This window comes from Hypanus sabinus, chromosome X1 (assembly GCF_030144855.1).
Source record: "Hypanus sabinus isolate sHypSab1 chromosome X1, sHypSab1.hap1, whole genome shotgun sequence".
Classification (NCBI taxonomy): domain Eukaryota; kingdom Metazoa; phylum Chordata; class Chondrichthyes; order Myliobatiformes; family Dasyatidae; genus Hypanus; species Hypanus sabinus.
In genome coordinates, this window is record NC_082738.1 from 34,710,514 (window position 1) to 34,727,091 (window position 16,578).

The window sequence follows — 16,578 nt, forward strand, 5'->3', positions numbered from 1 at the left end:
GGTTAGAGCTTTATTTCCTAAAATGTAGAAGATTGAGAGATTTGATAAGAGGTATACACAATTATGAGGGGTATAGATAAGGTAAACGCAAGTAGGCTTTCTCCACTGAGGTTGGGTGGGACTGCAACTAGAAGTCATGGGTTAGGAGTGAAAGGTGAAATGGTTAAGGGGAACATGAGGGGAAATGTTTTCACTCAGTGTGATGAGAGTGTGGAATGAGCTGCCAGTGCAAGTAGTGGAGCCGATTTTGATTTCAACATTATAGAAGTTTGGATAGGTACGTGGATGGAAAGGGTATGGAGGGCTATGGTCTGGGTGCAAGATGATGGAATTAGGTAGTTTAACTTCTTCAGACGAGCTGAAGGGCTTGTTTCTATGCTGTAGTTTTCCATGATCTCTTCCCTCAATGAAGAGAAAACATGTCCCAAGTCATGTTCTGCATAAAGATTAAACAGAGGCTGCAACTAAATGGAACAGATGGAGCACCTGATAGCATTTATTTCTTTGGTTTAATGTTCATTGGTTACAGACTCAAGGTTCCTTATACAGTGTTAGCTTGGTACAAAACATTTCCCTATTTAAACGATTGAACTAGAATGTGAGCATGATATTTACATAATTCTCAGTAAACCTGAAACAACTTCAAAGTATTCAGTGAAATGAGGAGATAACAATTTTTTTAATCCCCATTCATGACTGCACAATGAGTCAGTTCCCACCTTTACAGTGAACTAAATATTTAGAGCTAACCTTTAGAGTTAGCACCAATAACTTGTACCTCCAAACCCAATCTGATCTCTGCAGTATGATCAAATTTAGCATCTTCAAACTTCTCTTTAAGAGTCAATGCTCATACAATGACTGGTTCAAAGCCCCCTTGCTGGCTTATTTAATAAACGCACTGCCAAGTGTGAACTGAATGCTACGGGCCACAAGAGTAAGTATCCAAACAAATGTTAGAGGTTTCACTGAAAGGGTGGAGGTAGGGAAGGAAACAAAGATAGGAAATCCTCCAAATCAGACAACTAGAGGGATGGTGGTATTTGGTTGAACTGAGTATGCGGATGATGCCCGTATCTGCGCACTCTCACAGGCTGAGCTAGAAGCCACTACTGATATGTTTGAAGCCTATGAGAGAAAACAAAGACCATAGAAACAGAGTCAGGCTATTCAGCCCACTTCAAAGTTCAAAGTAAATTTATTATCAAAGTACATATGTCACCATACACCACCCTGAAATTCATTTACTTGCTGGCATTCACAGTGAATACAAGTAACGCAATAAAATCAATGAAAATGAAAAGGATCTTGGTGATTGTAGGGATGACTCACAGCGGACTGAAAAGCTTAAACATGTAGATATTAAGAAAGAGGATGTGCTGGAGCTTTTGGAAAGGATCAAGTTGGATAAGTCACCAGGACCGGACGAGATGTACCCCAGGCTACTGTGGGAGACGAGGGAGGAAATTGCTGAGCCTCTGGCGATGATCTTTGCATCATCAGTGGGGACAGGAGAGGTTCTGGAGGATTGGAGGGTTGCGGATGTTGTTCTCTTATTCAAGAAAGGGAGTAGAGATAGCCCAGGAAATTATAGACCACTGAGTCTTACTTCAGTGGTTGGTAAGTTGATGGACAAGATCCTGAGAGGCAGGATTTATGAACATTTGGAGAGGTATAATATGATTAGGAATAGTCAGCATGGCTTTGTCAAAGGCAGGTTGTGCCTTACCAGCCTGACTGAATTTTTTGATGATGTGACTAAACACATTGATGAAGGTAGAACAGTAGATGTAGTGTATATGGATTTCAGCAAAGCATTTGACAAGGTACCCCATGAAAGGCTTATTGAGAAAGTAAGGAGCCATGGGATCCAAGGGGACCTTGCTTTGTGGATCCAGAACTGGCTTGCCCACAGAAGGCAAAGAGTGGTTGTAGACAGGTCATATTCTGCATGGAAGTCGGTCACCAGTGGAGTGCCTCAGGGATCTGTTCTGGGCCCTTACTCTTTGTGATTTTTATAAATGACCTGGATGAGGAAGTGGAGGGATGGGTTAGTAAATTTGCTGGTGACATGAAGGTTGGGGGTGTTGTGGATAGTGTGGAGTGATGTCAGAGGTTACAGCGGGACATTGATAGGATGCAAAACTGGGCTGAGAAGTGGCAGATGGAGATCAACCCAGATAAGTGTGAAGTGGTTCATTTTGGTAGGTCAAATATGATGACAGAATATAGTATTAATGTTAAGACTCTTAGCAGTGTGGAGGATCAGAAGGATCTTGGGGTCCGAGTCCATAGGACACTCAAAGCTGCTGTGCAGGTTGACTCTGTGGTTAAGGCATACGGTGTATTGGCTTTCATCAATAGTGGGATTGAGTTTAGGAGCCGAGAGGTAATGTTGCAGCTATATAGGACCCTGGTCAGACCCCACTTGAGGTACTGTGCTCAGTTCAGGTCGCCTCACTGCAGGAAGGATGTGGAAGCCATAGAAAGGGTGCAGAGGAGATTTACAAGGATGTTGCCTGGATTGGGAAGCATGCCTTATGAGGATAGGTTGAGTGAACTTGGCCTTTTCTCCTTGGAGCGACTGAGGATGAGAGGTGACCTGATAGAGGTGTACAAGATGATGAGAGGCATTGATCGTGTGGATAATCAGAGGCTTTTTCCCAGGGCTGAAATGGCTAGCATGAAAGAGCATAATTTTAAGGTGATTGGAGGTAGGTACAGAGGAGATGTCAGGGGTAAGTTTTTTTATGCAGAGAGTAGTGAGTGTGTGGAATGGGCTGGCGATGGCAGTGGTGGAGGAGGATACGACAGGGTCTTTTAAGAGACTCCTGGATAGGTACATGGAGCTTAGAAAAACAGACAGCCATGGGTAACCCTAGGTAATTTCTAAGGTAAATACGTGTTCTAAGGTAAATAGCATTGTGGGCCGAAAGGCCTGTATTGTGCTGTAGGTTTTCTATATTTCTAAATATGGCACCAAACAGGATGCACAACAAAGTGCAAAAGACAACAAACTGCAAATACAAAAATAAAGAGAAGAAAATGAATTAGACAAAGGACACATACCAACATCAACCAGGTGAACTACACTGTGCTCCAACAATAAAATCTCCCCCCTGGAAAATGTGGACCACTTTCAGTATCTCAGGAGACACCACTCGGTGAAGGTGTTCGGTACTAGTGAAATTCGCCATCACCTTCAATGCACCGGAACAGCCCTTGGTTAGCTAAGAAAAATGACACCCGAAGATCAAACCTGGCTCAAAACTTGTGGTCTTCCCAGTAACAGTGATCCCTGCGCTCCTGTGTGCTTCTAAGAGCTGGGAAACTGTATCCTTTCCCCCGTCCCTCCAGTTCTCTTAGTGCATCTCGAGGCACTGGAAAATACCGCCAAGGTTGTCTCTGCGAAACCCTCCAAATGCACTGGAGGTACTGAGGCCCTGGTACTCGGCTGCCGCTGTTCACTTGGCGGTGTCATCGGAACTCCAGACTCCTAACATGGACCTCGCCGTTAACTTTCAGTTACCAACCAACTCTCAGTCTTACAAGTGGATCTGTGCCGACTGGGAACGAGATAGAATCGGCTTAACAAGGAATAGTGAGCAAAGAAAGAAATCTTCTGGCTCCATCAGTTCATCATTCTGGCATCCAGTCAACCCTCCCGTGTAATTCTCTCAGCCCCTGTTCCTTTTCCCTCCCTCGCTGGTCCAGCTCCTCCACCTCCTTAACCTTTCACCCAAACTCTCCTGGGGGAGGGGCTTCTCCTGAATGGCATGCGGGCTTTCAAAAGACCACTATATACCAACTGCCCCTCTTCTCCATCCATAGAAACGTTTCCCTCCCGCTTTATATATTTCTTCTGTCACCCTTTGGGAAGAGAAAAGCGAGCCAGCCTGTTCAAATACTTGCCCTCCTCCGGTTGACCTGCACTGCTCTGTAAGGGTGGCTGCAGTCTGAAGTCGATCCCCTCTGGGAGGAGCAGCAACAATGGGTAAATCGGAACTCCCAACGTAATAGGGCTCACGTGAACAGGCATTAGACCTTGCTAATTAACGCCAGAATGGCCATCACACGCTATAATGCCTAAATTACTGCCTAATCAAACCTGGCAGTCAGTGTCGTTCACACATTTCCTGGGATAATTAAGTTCATCTCTAAAATCTCATCCAACCTTATTCGTTTCAACCTCTGCTTGCCACTTGCTTTGCGTTGCCAGTTTTGTTTTGCTTGCATCACATTGTTTGGTTTCGTTATTTCACACATCATCCATTTTCGCTGCCATCAGTCCATTCTCTGTGTTCTTGGGGGCTGGTCGATTCTCCTCCGGACTTTCTGCTTTACAACCGAAAAGAAACCGACAATTAAAATCAACATTTTTATTCTCTAATTTGACTTTACCACCACCAGAACATGCCACACGAGGGGTGGGTCGCGCAACACAGGAGGGGCGCATTTTGAAAGGGTTACGTTCCCAACCTTCCCGTTCTTCATCCTGTCCCGCCACAGATTTGCAATGTCACGGCTCTCTTTATTTTGCAGAGATTTGTTGCTTCATGTTTTCTTCGGGTTGGGCTGTTCTGGTCCTATGCAAAAGTTGTTTTCATTCTGCTTTCACTACGCAGTCACTAATTCTCTGGCAGTGACCAGAACAACTGATGCACCATCAATAACTCACACTGAGACGTAGGCGAGATATCGGCTTTTATTGACTGGAAGAAGGAACCAGGAGTGAGTGTCTATCATACAAGGTCTTGGAGACTGAGGCCGAGCGTCAGGCCGCAGGTCTCCTTTATACAGGGGCCTGTGGGAGGAGCCACAGGAGCAGTCAGCAGGGGCGTGTCCCGACAGGCACATAGTTCACCACAACAACAAAGTTAAGTGCAGTTTGGCTGATGCATTTTTTACGTTACAATGCTCCACTCTTTAAGTATTTTGTTGGGACATCCTGAGGATATCAGGGGTGCCGAATAAACCTATCAAAGTGCACCATTTTTTTCTCTTTCAAAAAATTAGCTAGTGAGATGCATGCTTGTGGTGAACTCTGCGCCTGTCTGGACACGCCCCTGCTGGCTGCTCCTGTGGCTCCTCCCACAGGCCCCTGTATAAAGGCGATCTGAGGCCTGACGCTCGGCCTCAGTCTCCAGGATGTAGTATGATGGACACTCACTCCTGGTTCCTTCTTCCAGTCAATAAAAGCTGATATCTCGCCTTACGTCTCAGTGTGAGTTATTGATGGTGCATCAATGCTCAAACATTCCGAGGATTTTAGGTGGGTTTTTTTGGGCTACTTCAGGTAACACTTGGTCAGCATCCATGTCCGCTCCATTCTCCTCAAACGACTGCTGCGCTCGGAATGACCTGAAGTCTGACCTCCCCCCCCACACACACACACACACACACACAGAAAACACCCCCAATCCTTCGCATATTTTCGGGTGACACTTCACCTCCAATCTTGGCAATCTCCTGCCTACGTGGCTGCAGTCCGCTTCGCTGGTCACCTGATACCAGCTCAGCTATTCGATGCTGCCTTCTTTGCCACGTCTGCCGAACTGCCTGCGGACGAGTGACATTCCGCGGCTAAAAGGAAGACCGACAAACGTGGGTCACAGAATAAAAAGGCATCAAAAGGCAAACTAAGTGTCAGATTTAGCTTTTCCTTTCAACTTTGTATTTTGGAAGCCGGGAACATTGGGCTATTCAATTTCTGGATCTCTGAATATTCTTGCCCAAGGATAAAAATCTCAAATTTAAAATTATTATATTATATTCCAGTCCAACAGAACAATTTGCACTTATATGACACCCTTAACCTCGTACAATGTCCTAAAGAATTTCACTGATTATTACAATGAAACAATTTGAAGACAGCCACGTAAAGGGATATAGAAAAGATGGCCAAAAAGTTTGGTAGAGGAGGGAAGAAGTGCCCAGGTGGGAATTCCAAAGCCTGGAGCACAGATTGATGAAGGGTTGGCTGCAATATGGCAGAGCGATGAAACACGGGCCCTGTTTATGTACAGAAGGTCTTTGGTCTAAAATATTAACTCTGCTTCTCTCTCCACAGATGGAGAGGGCTTCCAGCATTTTCTGTTTTTATGCTTGGAACAAAAAGGCTGATGATCCCCGGAAATGATCCACAGACGATATCAACTTCTTGTTCTTGGGAGATGGACGATTAATACACTGCAAAGACATCAACAATGGAAGTGCTGTCCTTATCAGAATGAATGTGGTGACAGAAGGGACCAGTCAGTGGAAGCCAAGTGTAAAGCGTTTGTTTATTATCTTGATTGCTGAGTTTCCCTTATTATGGAGCTTAAAGCAAATCTACAAAATCCCAGTGCATCCCTCTGCAAACCCCCACCGAAAAGAATCAAAGACATTGTGATTTGGTACAAGAACTGTACATACCCTGTGGTTGGCTGGCAAAAGGTTTTCTGGACAGAGGCCCATTATTCCCCTTGGTGTTGTGCCTGTTCCCGATTGAATCTACGTCTTGGTGTTTGATGAATTCTTCCTGACACTCCCCCACTATTGTCCGCTGGAAGACTGCTCCCACCTGGTTCTTCATAATAAAAGGAAAGCCTGGATAAATAAGAGAACCCCTAACCCCATACCATACCCACCCCGAACCTGTCACATCCCAACCGTGACCATAAGACATAGCTCAGTCTGTACATTGAGTCTGCTCCATCAGATTTATTATCCCTCCCAATCCCAATCTCCTGCCTTCTCCCCACAACTTTTAATGCCCTGATTAATCAAGAACCTATCAACCTCTGCTTTAAGTATACCCAATGACTTCCCCTTCACAGCTGTCTGCGGCAATGAGTTCCAACGATTCACCACCCTCTGGCTAAAGAAATCCCTCCTCAACTCTGTTCTGAAGGGATGTCTCGCCATTCTGAGGTTGTGCCCTCTGGTCCTAGACTCCCCCACTATAGGAAACATCCTCTCCACATCCACTCTACCTAGGCCTTTCAATATTTGATAGGTTTCAGTGAGATTCCCCCCCCCCCACCTTTCTTCTAAATGCCAGTGATTACAGGCCCAGAGCTAGCAGACACATTAACCTTTTCATTCCCAGAATCGTTCTCGTGAACCTCCTCTGGACTCTCCCTGATGCCAGCACATCTCTTCTTAGATAAAGGGCCCAGAGCTGCTCACAATACTCCCAGTGCGGTCTGACCAATGCATTATAAAGCCTCAGCATTACATCCTTGCTTTTACACTCTTGTCCTCCCAAAATGAATGCTAACATTGCATTCGCCTTCCTCACCACCGACTCAACCTGCAAGTTAATCTTTAGAGAATCCGGCACGAGGACTCCCAAGTCCCTTTGCACCTCTGATTTCTAAATTTTTCCCCCATTTAGAGAATAGTCTGCGCCTTTATTCCTTTTACCAAAGTGCATGACCATACACTTCCCTATACTATTCCATCTGCCACTTCTTTGCCCATTCTTCTAATCTCTCTATGTCCTTTCGCAGACTCCCTGCTCACTAAATTCTACCTGCCCCTCCACTTATCTTCACATGACCATACCATACTAATTATCTCACCTCAGCTCGAGCACCATCACCTCCACTCTTGCCTCAGTCCCAACCCTGTGCCACAAGGACATTAAATCCACAAGGACTTACCTCACATGTGATACTCTTCACAGAGGGATCATTGATTTCCTCCAAACTTAACCTGAAAGTGGATTAATGATTGAGTCTCTTTAGAAGGCACCATAAGAAAGGAAGCTTGAATGGAATTGATCCTTTTATTTCTCTTCTGTACCCCCTGCCACTCCCCACCCCTCCACAACACCACACACTTCTTTCTCCTCTTACTCTGAAGACATATTTGGGGTGTGAGCAAGGGTGCAGGGAGGTGGGAGGAGTAATATCCCAGAGACACCAACCTCCCAAACAAGTATCACCTGTGTATTGAGTTGTACTTGATTACAAAATCTTTCAGTACATTTGGCTATTGAACACATTATTCATGAGTCTATTCTGTGAAAGACCCATCTGCACTCTCTCATACTTTTTCTTTCAGAAATTTTATTCAAATATCTATCTACTGTATATTTAAAAGAATATTGTAGACGTTATTCTCCCTGGTCAGCCAACTCTTTGTGTAACATATATTATGTCTTTCTCCTAGACTTTCCCACTATTCTTTATTTTCTTTAAAATAATTTTATTAAAATATACCAAAACCCATCTAAATTTTAAGTCAGATTTCCTCTGTCCTTTGATCCTAGCCACGTATATTAAGGAAGTGGTGAGATGAACCTACAGAGTATAGATAAAATTGATTTTACTTTAGGGTTGAGAAGAGTCAACAAGGATTGACAGAAAAGAAACCATGATTAACAAATCTGTTGGATTCTTGGTTAAGGTTGTAACTAGATAAAGGTGAATCAGATTCATTTGGTCTTTCAGAAGGTGCTATAGAAGAAATTATTAAACAAAGTTAGAATGCACTATATTGGGGGTAATATACTTTGGTTTATTTTATGGTTTATTACTGTCACTTGTACTGAGATACAGTGAAAAGCCTGACTTACGTACTGTTCATACAGATCAGACCATTACACAGATCATTGAGGTAGAACAAGGCAAAACAATAACAATGCAGAATAAAGTGTAACAGTTATAGAGAAAGTACAGTGTTGGTAAATGATAAGATGCAAGATCATAATGAGGTAGATTGTGAAGCCAAGAATCCATCTTACGGTACAAGTGGCCTATTCAATAGTTTGATAACAGTGGAATAGAAGTTGTCATTGAGCCTAGCGATACATGCTTTCAGGCTTTTGTATCTTCTGCCTGATGGAGGAGGAGGAGAAGAGAGAATGCCCGGGGTGAGTGGTGTCTTTGATTGTTCTGGCTGCTGTACCAAGGCAGGGGGAAGTGCAGACAGAGAGGGGAAGCTGGTTCCTGTGATGTACTGAGCCATATCCACAACTCTCTGCAGTTTCTTGTGGTCACATGCAGAGCAGTTAGCTGGACCAGTTAACCATAATGCATCCAGACAGAATGTACATTGAAAAAAATTGGTAAGAGTTGACAGGGCCATGCCGAATTTATTGCATAGTCAGTGGATTGGTATCAGATAAAAAACAGAGCATAGGAATGAACGGGTCATTCTTGGGTTGGAGGGTTGAGACCACTAGGGCCCAGATGCTCACAATCTGTATCAGTGACTTGCGTGAGGAGATCAACCTTCCCTTTGCCTTCACAGATGCTGCCTGGCCCACTGAGTTACTCCAGCAGTTTGTTTTTGCTCCAGGCTACAGCACCCCCAGCCTCTTGTGTCTCTGCAATATACCCAAGTATGTGGATAATGCAAAACAGTGTGAAGTATGAAGTGGGTGCAGCAAAGCATTGGGGAGAAACAATTTTAGTGAATAGGCATGGACACAACAGTTGGAATACATAAGGAAAGGTATACTTGAGATAGAGAGAGTGCTGCAGATGTTCATTTCTGGGATGGCTGCTTTGATGTTTGAGGAGACATTAAACAGATTAGTTGTCATGAGCCTGCAGCCTCTGCTGCTTGCCACAGAGTGTTGAGCGGCTAGGGTTCTTAGCACCTGTATTTAATAATCGTTATCTTAACGAGAGTTGTTAAGCTCTTGTTCTTCTAGTTTAATTTTGTCAAGTTGAATGTGACTGGCACGGGTTTCCCGCCATCTATGATTATTTAAAGAGGACTCTCGTTTAGTGCCTTAGCAGGGTCATTGTGTTGGAGAGAATGAGTTGTCCCATGGTGTCGCTCAGTCATTCCTTCGAGGTTCTGTTGCTATTCCTATATCTAACCTCTTGTTTCAGACTCCTGTTCCTCCTCTCCTGAGTCAAGCTGTGAGCCTGCCATCCGCAGCTCTTGGGTTGAGTCAGTGCCAGCAACCTCTGGGACAGAGAAAGGCTGCCGTTCCTCTGCACCTGGGTCCAGTCCTCTGTGAGCACTCCGTGACACTAAGACAGCAGTCTCTTGAGTTTATAAGATTGAGAGGTGACTTCCTTGAAATATATGAAGTTCTTATGGTTTGCAAGTGTTAAGGCAGAGATGATATTTCCCTTGGCTGAGGTGTCTAGAGCCAGGGGCCACAGTCTCAGAATAAGGCATCATCTATTCCAGCATGAGATGGGTAGAAGTTTGTGTATCTAGAGGGTGGTGAATCTTTTCAATTGTATACCTGTGAAAACTGGAGGACTGTTATTCCAGTAGGAATCATTGAGTAACATTTCTACCTCTTAGCCCTAATGCCCTGAGATGATGGTATCCGTCTGAGCTGAGAGCTACCAAAGTGAACAGAGAACAGTCACCACAGGGCATTTTGACAGTAATCTTCACAGTGGGGGTGGGGGTATGTCTAAATTTAAATAGGGGGAAAAAAAACAAACACAGTTGGTTTGGCCATCACAATACAGTCGAGAGAGCCCATTATTCCTTACCATGTTTTCCTGTAAGCAAACTCTTGGGCCACTGGTCGAGCCAGTGAAAATAGATCAGCCTTCCGCTGCAGCTGGCTGCTGTCTTCCTTGCAAAATGGAGTGACCACCTGGTAGCAAGAAATGGAGAACGTGTTAGAGTGCAGCCCATATAAAAACCCAGAACCTTGTCACTATTTGAGAGAGAGGTTTCCCTGTGAAGCAGGAGTTCTTTAACAAGAGTTGAAGACTTGCTTATTCCCTTAATCTCCCTACTTGTGGAAAAAAAATCTAATCTCCTCAAGCTTAATAAATACCAGCCTTGCTCTCTCGACTGTAAAATAAACTTCATTCTTCATAAAAAATATGCCCAACAAAAAAACATAATGCAAAGCTCTTTACATTCCTGGTGTTCTTCGATCAGTATTATTGCTGGTTCTGTACACAGTAGGGTTAGCACATCTTTTTCTTTTATACATGGCATCATTGACACTTATGTGACCCCCTGGGTGGACAGACCCTCCCATTGTCTAAATGATTCCCCTGCCAGATTCATCCCTCAATGTCCAGTTACCATAGAATTCTAGACTGTAGTCCATCCCCATAGAGCTTTTGGATTGGCTGTAATGAGCTTCAGTGCATTCCTCAGCACGTGCTCCCGCAGTCTGGTATATGCCATTCAGCAGCATTCCCTCACAGACATCTTGCTGTGCTGAAAGACCAAGTTCTGGAAGGCCAAAAGCAACCCTCCACTGATTTGAAGATCTTCCAGTAGCACTTGGAGGTCTATCTGTATCTGTGTCCCTGGCCTGTAGATTTGAGAGTCCTCTTTATATAGTTGCTTGGGATTAACTGTGACAAGGACCTTCTCCACACCCTCTGAACAATTCCACAGTTTGCAAAGAGGTGAGCGACTATATCTTCCCCATCACAGCAAATCCCAAGGACGGAGTGCATTGGATGTGATTTTCCTAGTGCACAGGAAGGAGGTGACTGGGAGAACCCCTCTCACCACCCGCCAAGTGAGGCCTTGGTGCCTGTTGGTGAGATCTGATGTTAAGGCATTCAGCCAGATGGTTTGGAAAGGGAATCACCCCACAGTATCTATACAGTCCCCTTGTCCCACAGTGTCTTCTGGATGTTCTTTGCTGACCACTGCCTGATGGAGTTGTAGTCAACTTTTCCAGGTAGGGCAGGTAATGTGACCATGTCCAACAAACGGAGACATTGCATAGCAACAAGGCCAGACTCAGCATGCAGTGACACTTGGTGCCTGCATGCTTTAGTTTCTGACATAGTCTGATGCAGCCTTCTGTAATCCAGCAGGGAAGGGGGTAAAGCCAAGCATTAAGTCGGAAAAATAAAGATACACATTTTTGTTCAATGGAAACATGGGAGAGTGCAGATGCTGGAATCTAGAGCAATAAACAATCTTTTGGAGGAACTCGGAGGTTCCAGCAACATCTGTGTGTGGGGGGTTGGGGCGGTTGTTTCCGTTCGAGACCCTGTTTCAGCAATTTTTTTGTTAACGCTGCTGGAAATGTGTTACTTTTACCGTGGCGACTCTGGCACACAAGACCCGAGGGAAGTTGGTACTGACAGCGCTCGCTTCCAAAGCAGAACCCGTTTAACCCCTGCATTCAGTGACATGGTCCTGATGAAGAATCTCGGCCCGAAACGTCGATTGTTCACTCTTTTCCATTGATGCTGCCTGGCCTGCCGAGTTCCTCCAGCATATTGTGTGTGTTGCTTTGGGTTTCCAGTATCTACAGATTTTCTCGTATTTGTGACTATTGAACTGTTCCTTATAATTTATAATTAACGTCAGAAGGACCCTACCTGGTGGTGCACCAGCTGCGTGCTGTCTCCGCGCCCAGTGTTAGACGGCCCGCAGCCCCGCTCATCCTCTCCCATGGCGGTATCACTGTCCTTCATCTTGAGCGGGGTTGCCAGCTTATCGTTCAGCCTCGAGAGATCCGCATCTTCCACGGAACCGCTGTTGCGGAAGGTGGCGGTCACCAGTTGCCGCCCAATCACCTGGTTCGCTCTGACTCCCTCCGCGGGACTCTTGCCCGAGTTGGGGCTGCAGCAGTCGGCAGGTGCACTGGTTAAAGGCCGCAGCCGTTTGCTTCCAGGGAAGGCGTTTTCGCTGCTACTAACCGATTTTCTCTTTGAATTTTGGGGCGATGCGCCGGCCAGTCTGAACTGGGGGAGGCTGCTGAAGGCGGCTGGGTTGGCCGCCCACTCCCGGAGAGCCTTCTGCATCCTCCGCACGTGGAGAGGCTTGGTCGCCATGCCGACCAGAGCCATGATCTCCAGGAACTCCTCCTCTCCGGCCTCGCAGAGTTGCCTCACGTCGTCCCCTCCCTGCTGGACGAAGGTCTGGTAATAGACTGAAAGATTGGCTCTCTGCAGCAGGTAGTACAGCTGGAGTTCACCGAGGGTTCTCGGCAAAGACATTGTCGCTACCGGACCTAGGGGCAAGCAACAGGAACAGTTCAGACACTATCCTGGTCTCAGTAAACACGTCCTGCGCTGGCAGAGTGTTATCACAGGGACAGTATTCGTCATCCCACAGCAAAATAGCTAGAGTCATACAGCACGGAAACCGGCCCTTCGGCCCTCCATGTCCATGCCAACCATCTATACCAACAAGAGAAAATCTGCAAACGCTGGAAATCCAAGCGACACAAACAAAGTGCTGGAGGAACTCAGCGTCTTCGGAAAAAGAGTAAACAGTCGACGGTTCGTTCCGAGACCCTTCATGAGTCCTAATGAAGTGTCTCAGCCCGAAACGTCATTTCCATAGATGCTGAGTTCCTCAAACATTTTGTGTGTGTTGCTCCCAAATCCCACTTGCCAGCACATGGTCTGTACCCGACTGTGCCTTGGCAATTCAAGTGCTCGTTCAGATGCTTCTTTGCGCGTTTATCTACCGTTGGGGAAAACAGCCTGCAATCGGTGTATATTACATTAACTCTGCATAAAATACATATACGGTATATTTTATACAGCTTTTATACAATCACTCTCCAATGCAATTTATATACAGTGTATCTTCTACAGTTAATATACACACAGTATAGCATATACCATACAGATTTAAAGTAGCATACATTCCACACAATCAGTATTTGCGGTGTATATGTTAGTAGATGGACCGGTGTGGTCTTTACTGATTGTGTATATTATTGTATTCCTGGACACATTAACAACAGCCTGAAGTCAGTTGCTGATGTCAGTTTATCTAAAATTTCGTTTTCTTTAGCTCTAATCTTCTTTATCCCCTGTTATTTACGTTGCTTAATTGAAATGACTGGATATACAATTTAAGACAATTCTGAGCAATCAGAATATTTTGTATAAAATCGAAAAACAGTTCTATTTTGAAGCCAACTTGTCACTTGATCGGAGCCCGGGGAACAGAACACTAATCGCCAACCAGCAGGTGAAAGGGACATTTCCTATGACTCCGTAAACTGGTTCAGTGTGGAATGTCCACAGACCTCTGCTTTACCTTTATACATACCAGTGCTCCTCGGATGAAACGGCCCTAAAGACACTGGTGCTCAGGCGGTGAGGTACCTGTAACTGAGAAATGCTGGCAGCGCAGTCTGAGTGAGTCTCGATCTTCAGTCTGTGCCACTTCTCCCTCGCTGCTACCGTTCGCTTTGCAGTTGAAGTTATGTTTTTTTTTTGTGCGTATCTGTGTGTTGTTTGAGAGAGCGCTGGATATCCCCGGCTCGGCTCACGCCTCCACAGAGGGCGGTTGGGGACGATCGCTGAATGACGCGTGTCCGTCCGTGGGTAGAGGCGGGGGCGGCGAGCAGTCCGCATCTGACTTCCACAGCCCGGGGAGAGGCGCGATCAGAAGGCGGTAGGAGATAGCAGGTGCAAAGAAAGCCACCCGTACACGCCTGACTGAACGCCTTCACTTCTCGGATGTCATGAATCATTTTGTCCTGGCTCTGAGACCATAAACAGGAGAATAGGCCATTCAGCCCCTCGAGCCTGCTTCATCATTCAGTGAGATTGAGGCTGATTCAGTTTTCGCCTGAACCACATTATTCTCAACCCCCAAAACTGAGGAAGCATTTATCTACCTCGGCTTTCAATATATTCCTTGATCTGCACCCACAGCTTTCCGCGTCTAAAAATTCCAAAGGCTCAAATCCCTGAGCAACACACACAAAATGCTGGAGGAACTCAGCAGGTCAGGCAACATCTATACAAAGGAATAAACAGTCGACGTTTCAGGCCGACACCTTTCACCAGGACTGGAAAGGAAGGGAGAATAAGTCAGATGGGGAAGAGGATGGGGTACAAGCTGGCGAGTCGCAGTGAGAAGAGGGTCTCACTGAACTCCCATGGAAGCGAAGACCTCCAAGAGGCTTCACAGTGGAGCAACGAATCATCAACACAGGCGACTCTGCAGATGCTGGAAGACCAGAACAACATATACAAAATGTTGGAGGAATTTTGTGTGTGCCTGACCTACTGTTGTATATTTGTTGCTCTATTGCGAAGTCTTGTCCAGATATGCCTACCCTGAAGAAGTTTAAATCTTCTCTTGGACAGGAATTCAAAGAGACCTTCTCTCACTGCTCGCCCTCTGTGATCTCTGCTGCGCTGGGCTCTTCGACCATGTGCTACCTTTCCCTGAGAGATCGAATTCCTCCTCGTCTTGGTCTCAAATGGGTGGCCCTTATTCTGAGACTGTGCCCTCTTGTCGTGGATTCTCCCAGAAGGGGAGAAATACCTTCTCAGCATTTAACTGGTTAGTCCTCCTGAGAATCTTGCTTGTTTCAATAACATGGCCCCTCATTCTTTCAAAATCCAACTGGCACGGACCAAATCTGTTCAACTTTTCATCACAAGACTTTCCTTCTATACTCAGGATCATCCAAGTGAGCCTTCTCTGAATCACCTCCAATGAAATCATAAAGGGACCAAAACCATTTGCAGTACTGTAGATGTGGCCTCACTGGTGCCCTGTATAGCTGTAATAAATCTCCCCAAACATTACACTCCAAACCACCTTGAAGCAAAAGCCAGCATTCCATTACCTGCTGCACCTGGGTTGTGCTGGGTTTCTGTTTCATGTACAAACATCCCAGATCACTGTGTGCCGCCTTTTTCTGAAGATTTTCTTCATGCAAATAATATAATTCTTCTTTCCAAACACAACCATTTCACATTTTCCCACATTATAATCTATTTGCCAACACATTGACCACTTACTGAACCTGTCAATATCTCCCCGTAAATGGCTCATATCCCCTTACAACTCACCTTCCCATCTAGTTTTGTATGATTAGTAGATTTGGTCACTGTACGTTCACCTCCTTCTTGTAAGTCACAATAAGTATTATAAATAACTGTGGTCCCAGCACTGATCCAAGTGCTGCCCACTGGTAACAGATTGCCAACATGAAAATGATCCCCTTGTCCCTGCTCACTCCTTCCTGTCATTAGCTCAATCTCTATCTCAGATTCAGATTCAGTTTATTGTCATTTATTGCGCAAATGCAATGCAGTTAAAAAATGAGACAACATTCCTCCAGAATGACAAAAGCAAATGACAAAACAGACTACACCAGAAAATCCACGTAATGTTTGACAATCCCCAATCCAGAGTCCAGAGAGGCTGCTGTGTATTAATATCACACTACCGTCTTAGTGCGTTCCCTGAAAAGGAGCTCCAAATCCACCAGACAAACAACACCAAAAGCTAAAGCTAAAAGACCTGCACAAAACCACATAGTTACAACAGTGCAAACAATAGCATAATTGATAAAAAAACAGACCATGGCTAATTACCTCCAACACCACAAGCTGTGTTCTGGTGAGGTAGTCCTCCATCATGCTGCCAAATGCCTTGTGATTTCTACTGATACCCCTCCATCCACACTGACTGAAATTTCCTCAAACAACTCAAATAAATTTGCCAAACATAATTTTCCCTGCACACAGGTATGCTGACTCAGCCGGCAGAGGTAATAACTTTTGATACTCCTTTGGTACTCCTTTGATAATTTATTCTATCATTTTTAATAATAGGTGTTAGACTAATCAGCCCATAGTTTCTCACTTTATACCTTCCTTTATGAGTAAGGAGCCACATCGGTCTCTATTTCCATTCACT

At 45.2% G+C, this 16,578-nt stretch overlaps 1 protein-coding gene across 1 annotated transcript; it reads right to left on the reverse strand.

Annotated features, from left to right (window-relative positions):
* Positions 1-901: 901 nt before the first annotated feature.
* Positions 902-12,778, reverse strand: LOC132384806 (NGFI-A-binding protein 1-like). The gene is made up of 5 exons (XM_059956337.1): positions 12,273-12,778; positions 10,458-10,564; positions 7,650-7,701; positions 6,418-6,571; positions 902-4,338 (listed from the first exon to the last, which is right to left on the reverse strand). The coding sequence occupies exons 1-5, from the start codon at positions 12,741-12,743 to the stop codon at positions 4,259-4,261; spliced, it is 864 nt and encodes a 287-aa protein (XP_059812320.1). The 5' UTR covers positions 12,744-12,778; the 3' UTR covers positions 902-4,258.
* Between the last annotated feature and the right edge of the window lie 3,800 nt (positions 12,779-16,578).

Coding starts and splice junctions, on each gene's coding strand:
- LOC132384806 (XM_059956337.1), bottom strand. CDS start 12,743: ATGGCTCTGGTCGGCATGGCGACCAAGCCTCTCCACGTGCGGAGGATG. Junction 10,565..12,272: donor CGCAGCTGGTGCACCACCAG/GTAGGGTCCTTC, acceptor TCTTGCTACCAG/GTGGTCACTCCATTTTGCAA. Junction 4,339..6,417: donor TTTTGCCAGCCAACCACAGG/GTATGTACAGTT, acceptor TCGGTTGTAAAG/CAGAAAGTCCGGAGGAGAAT.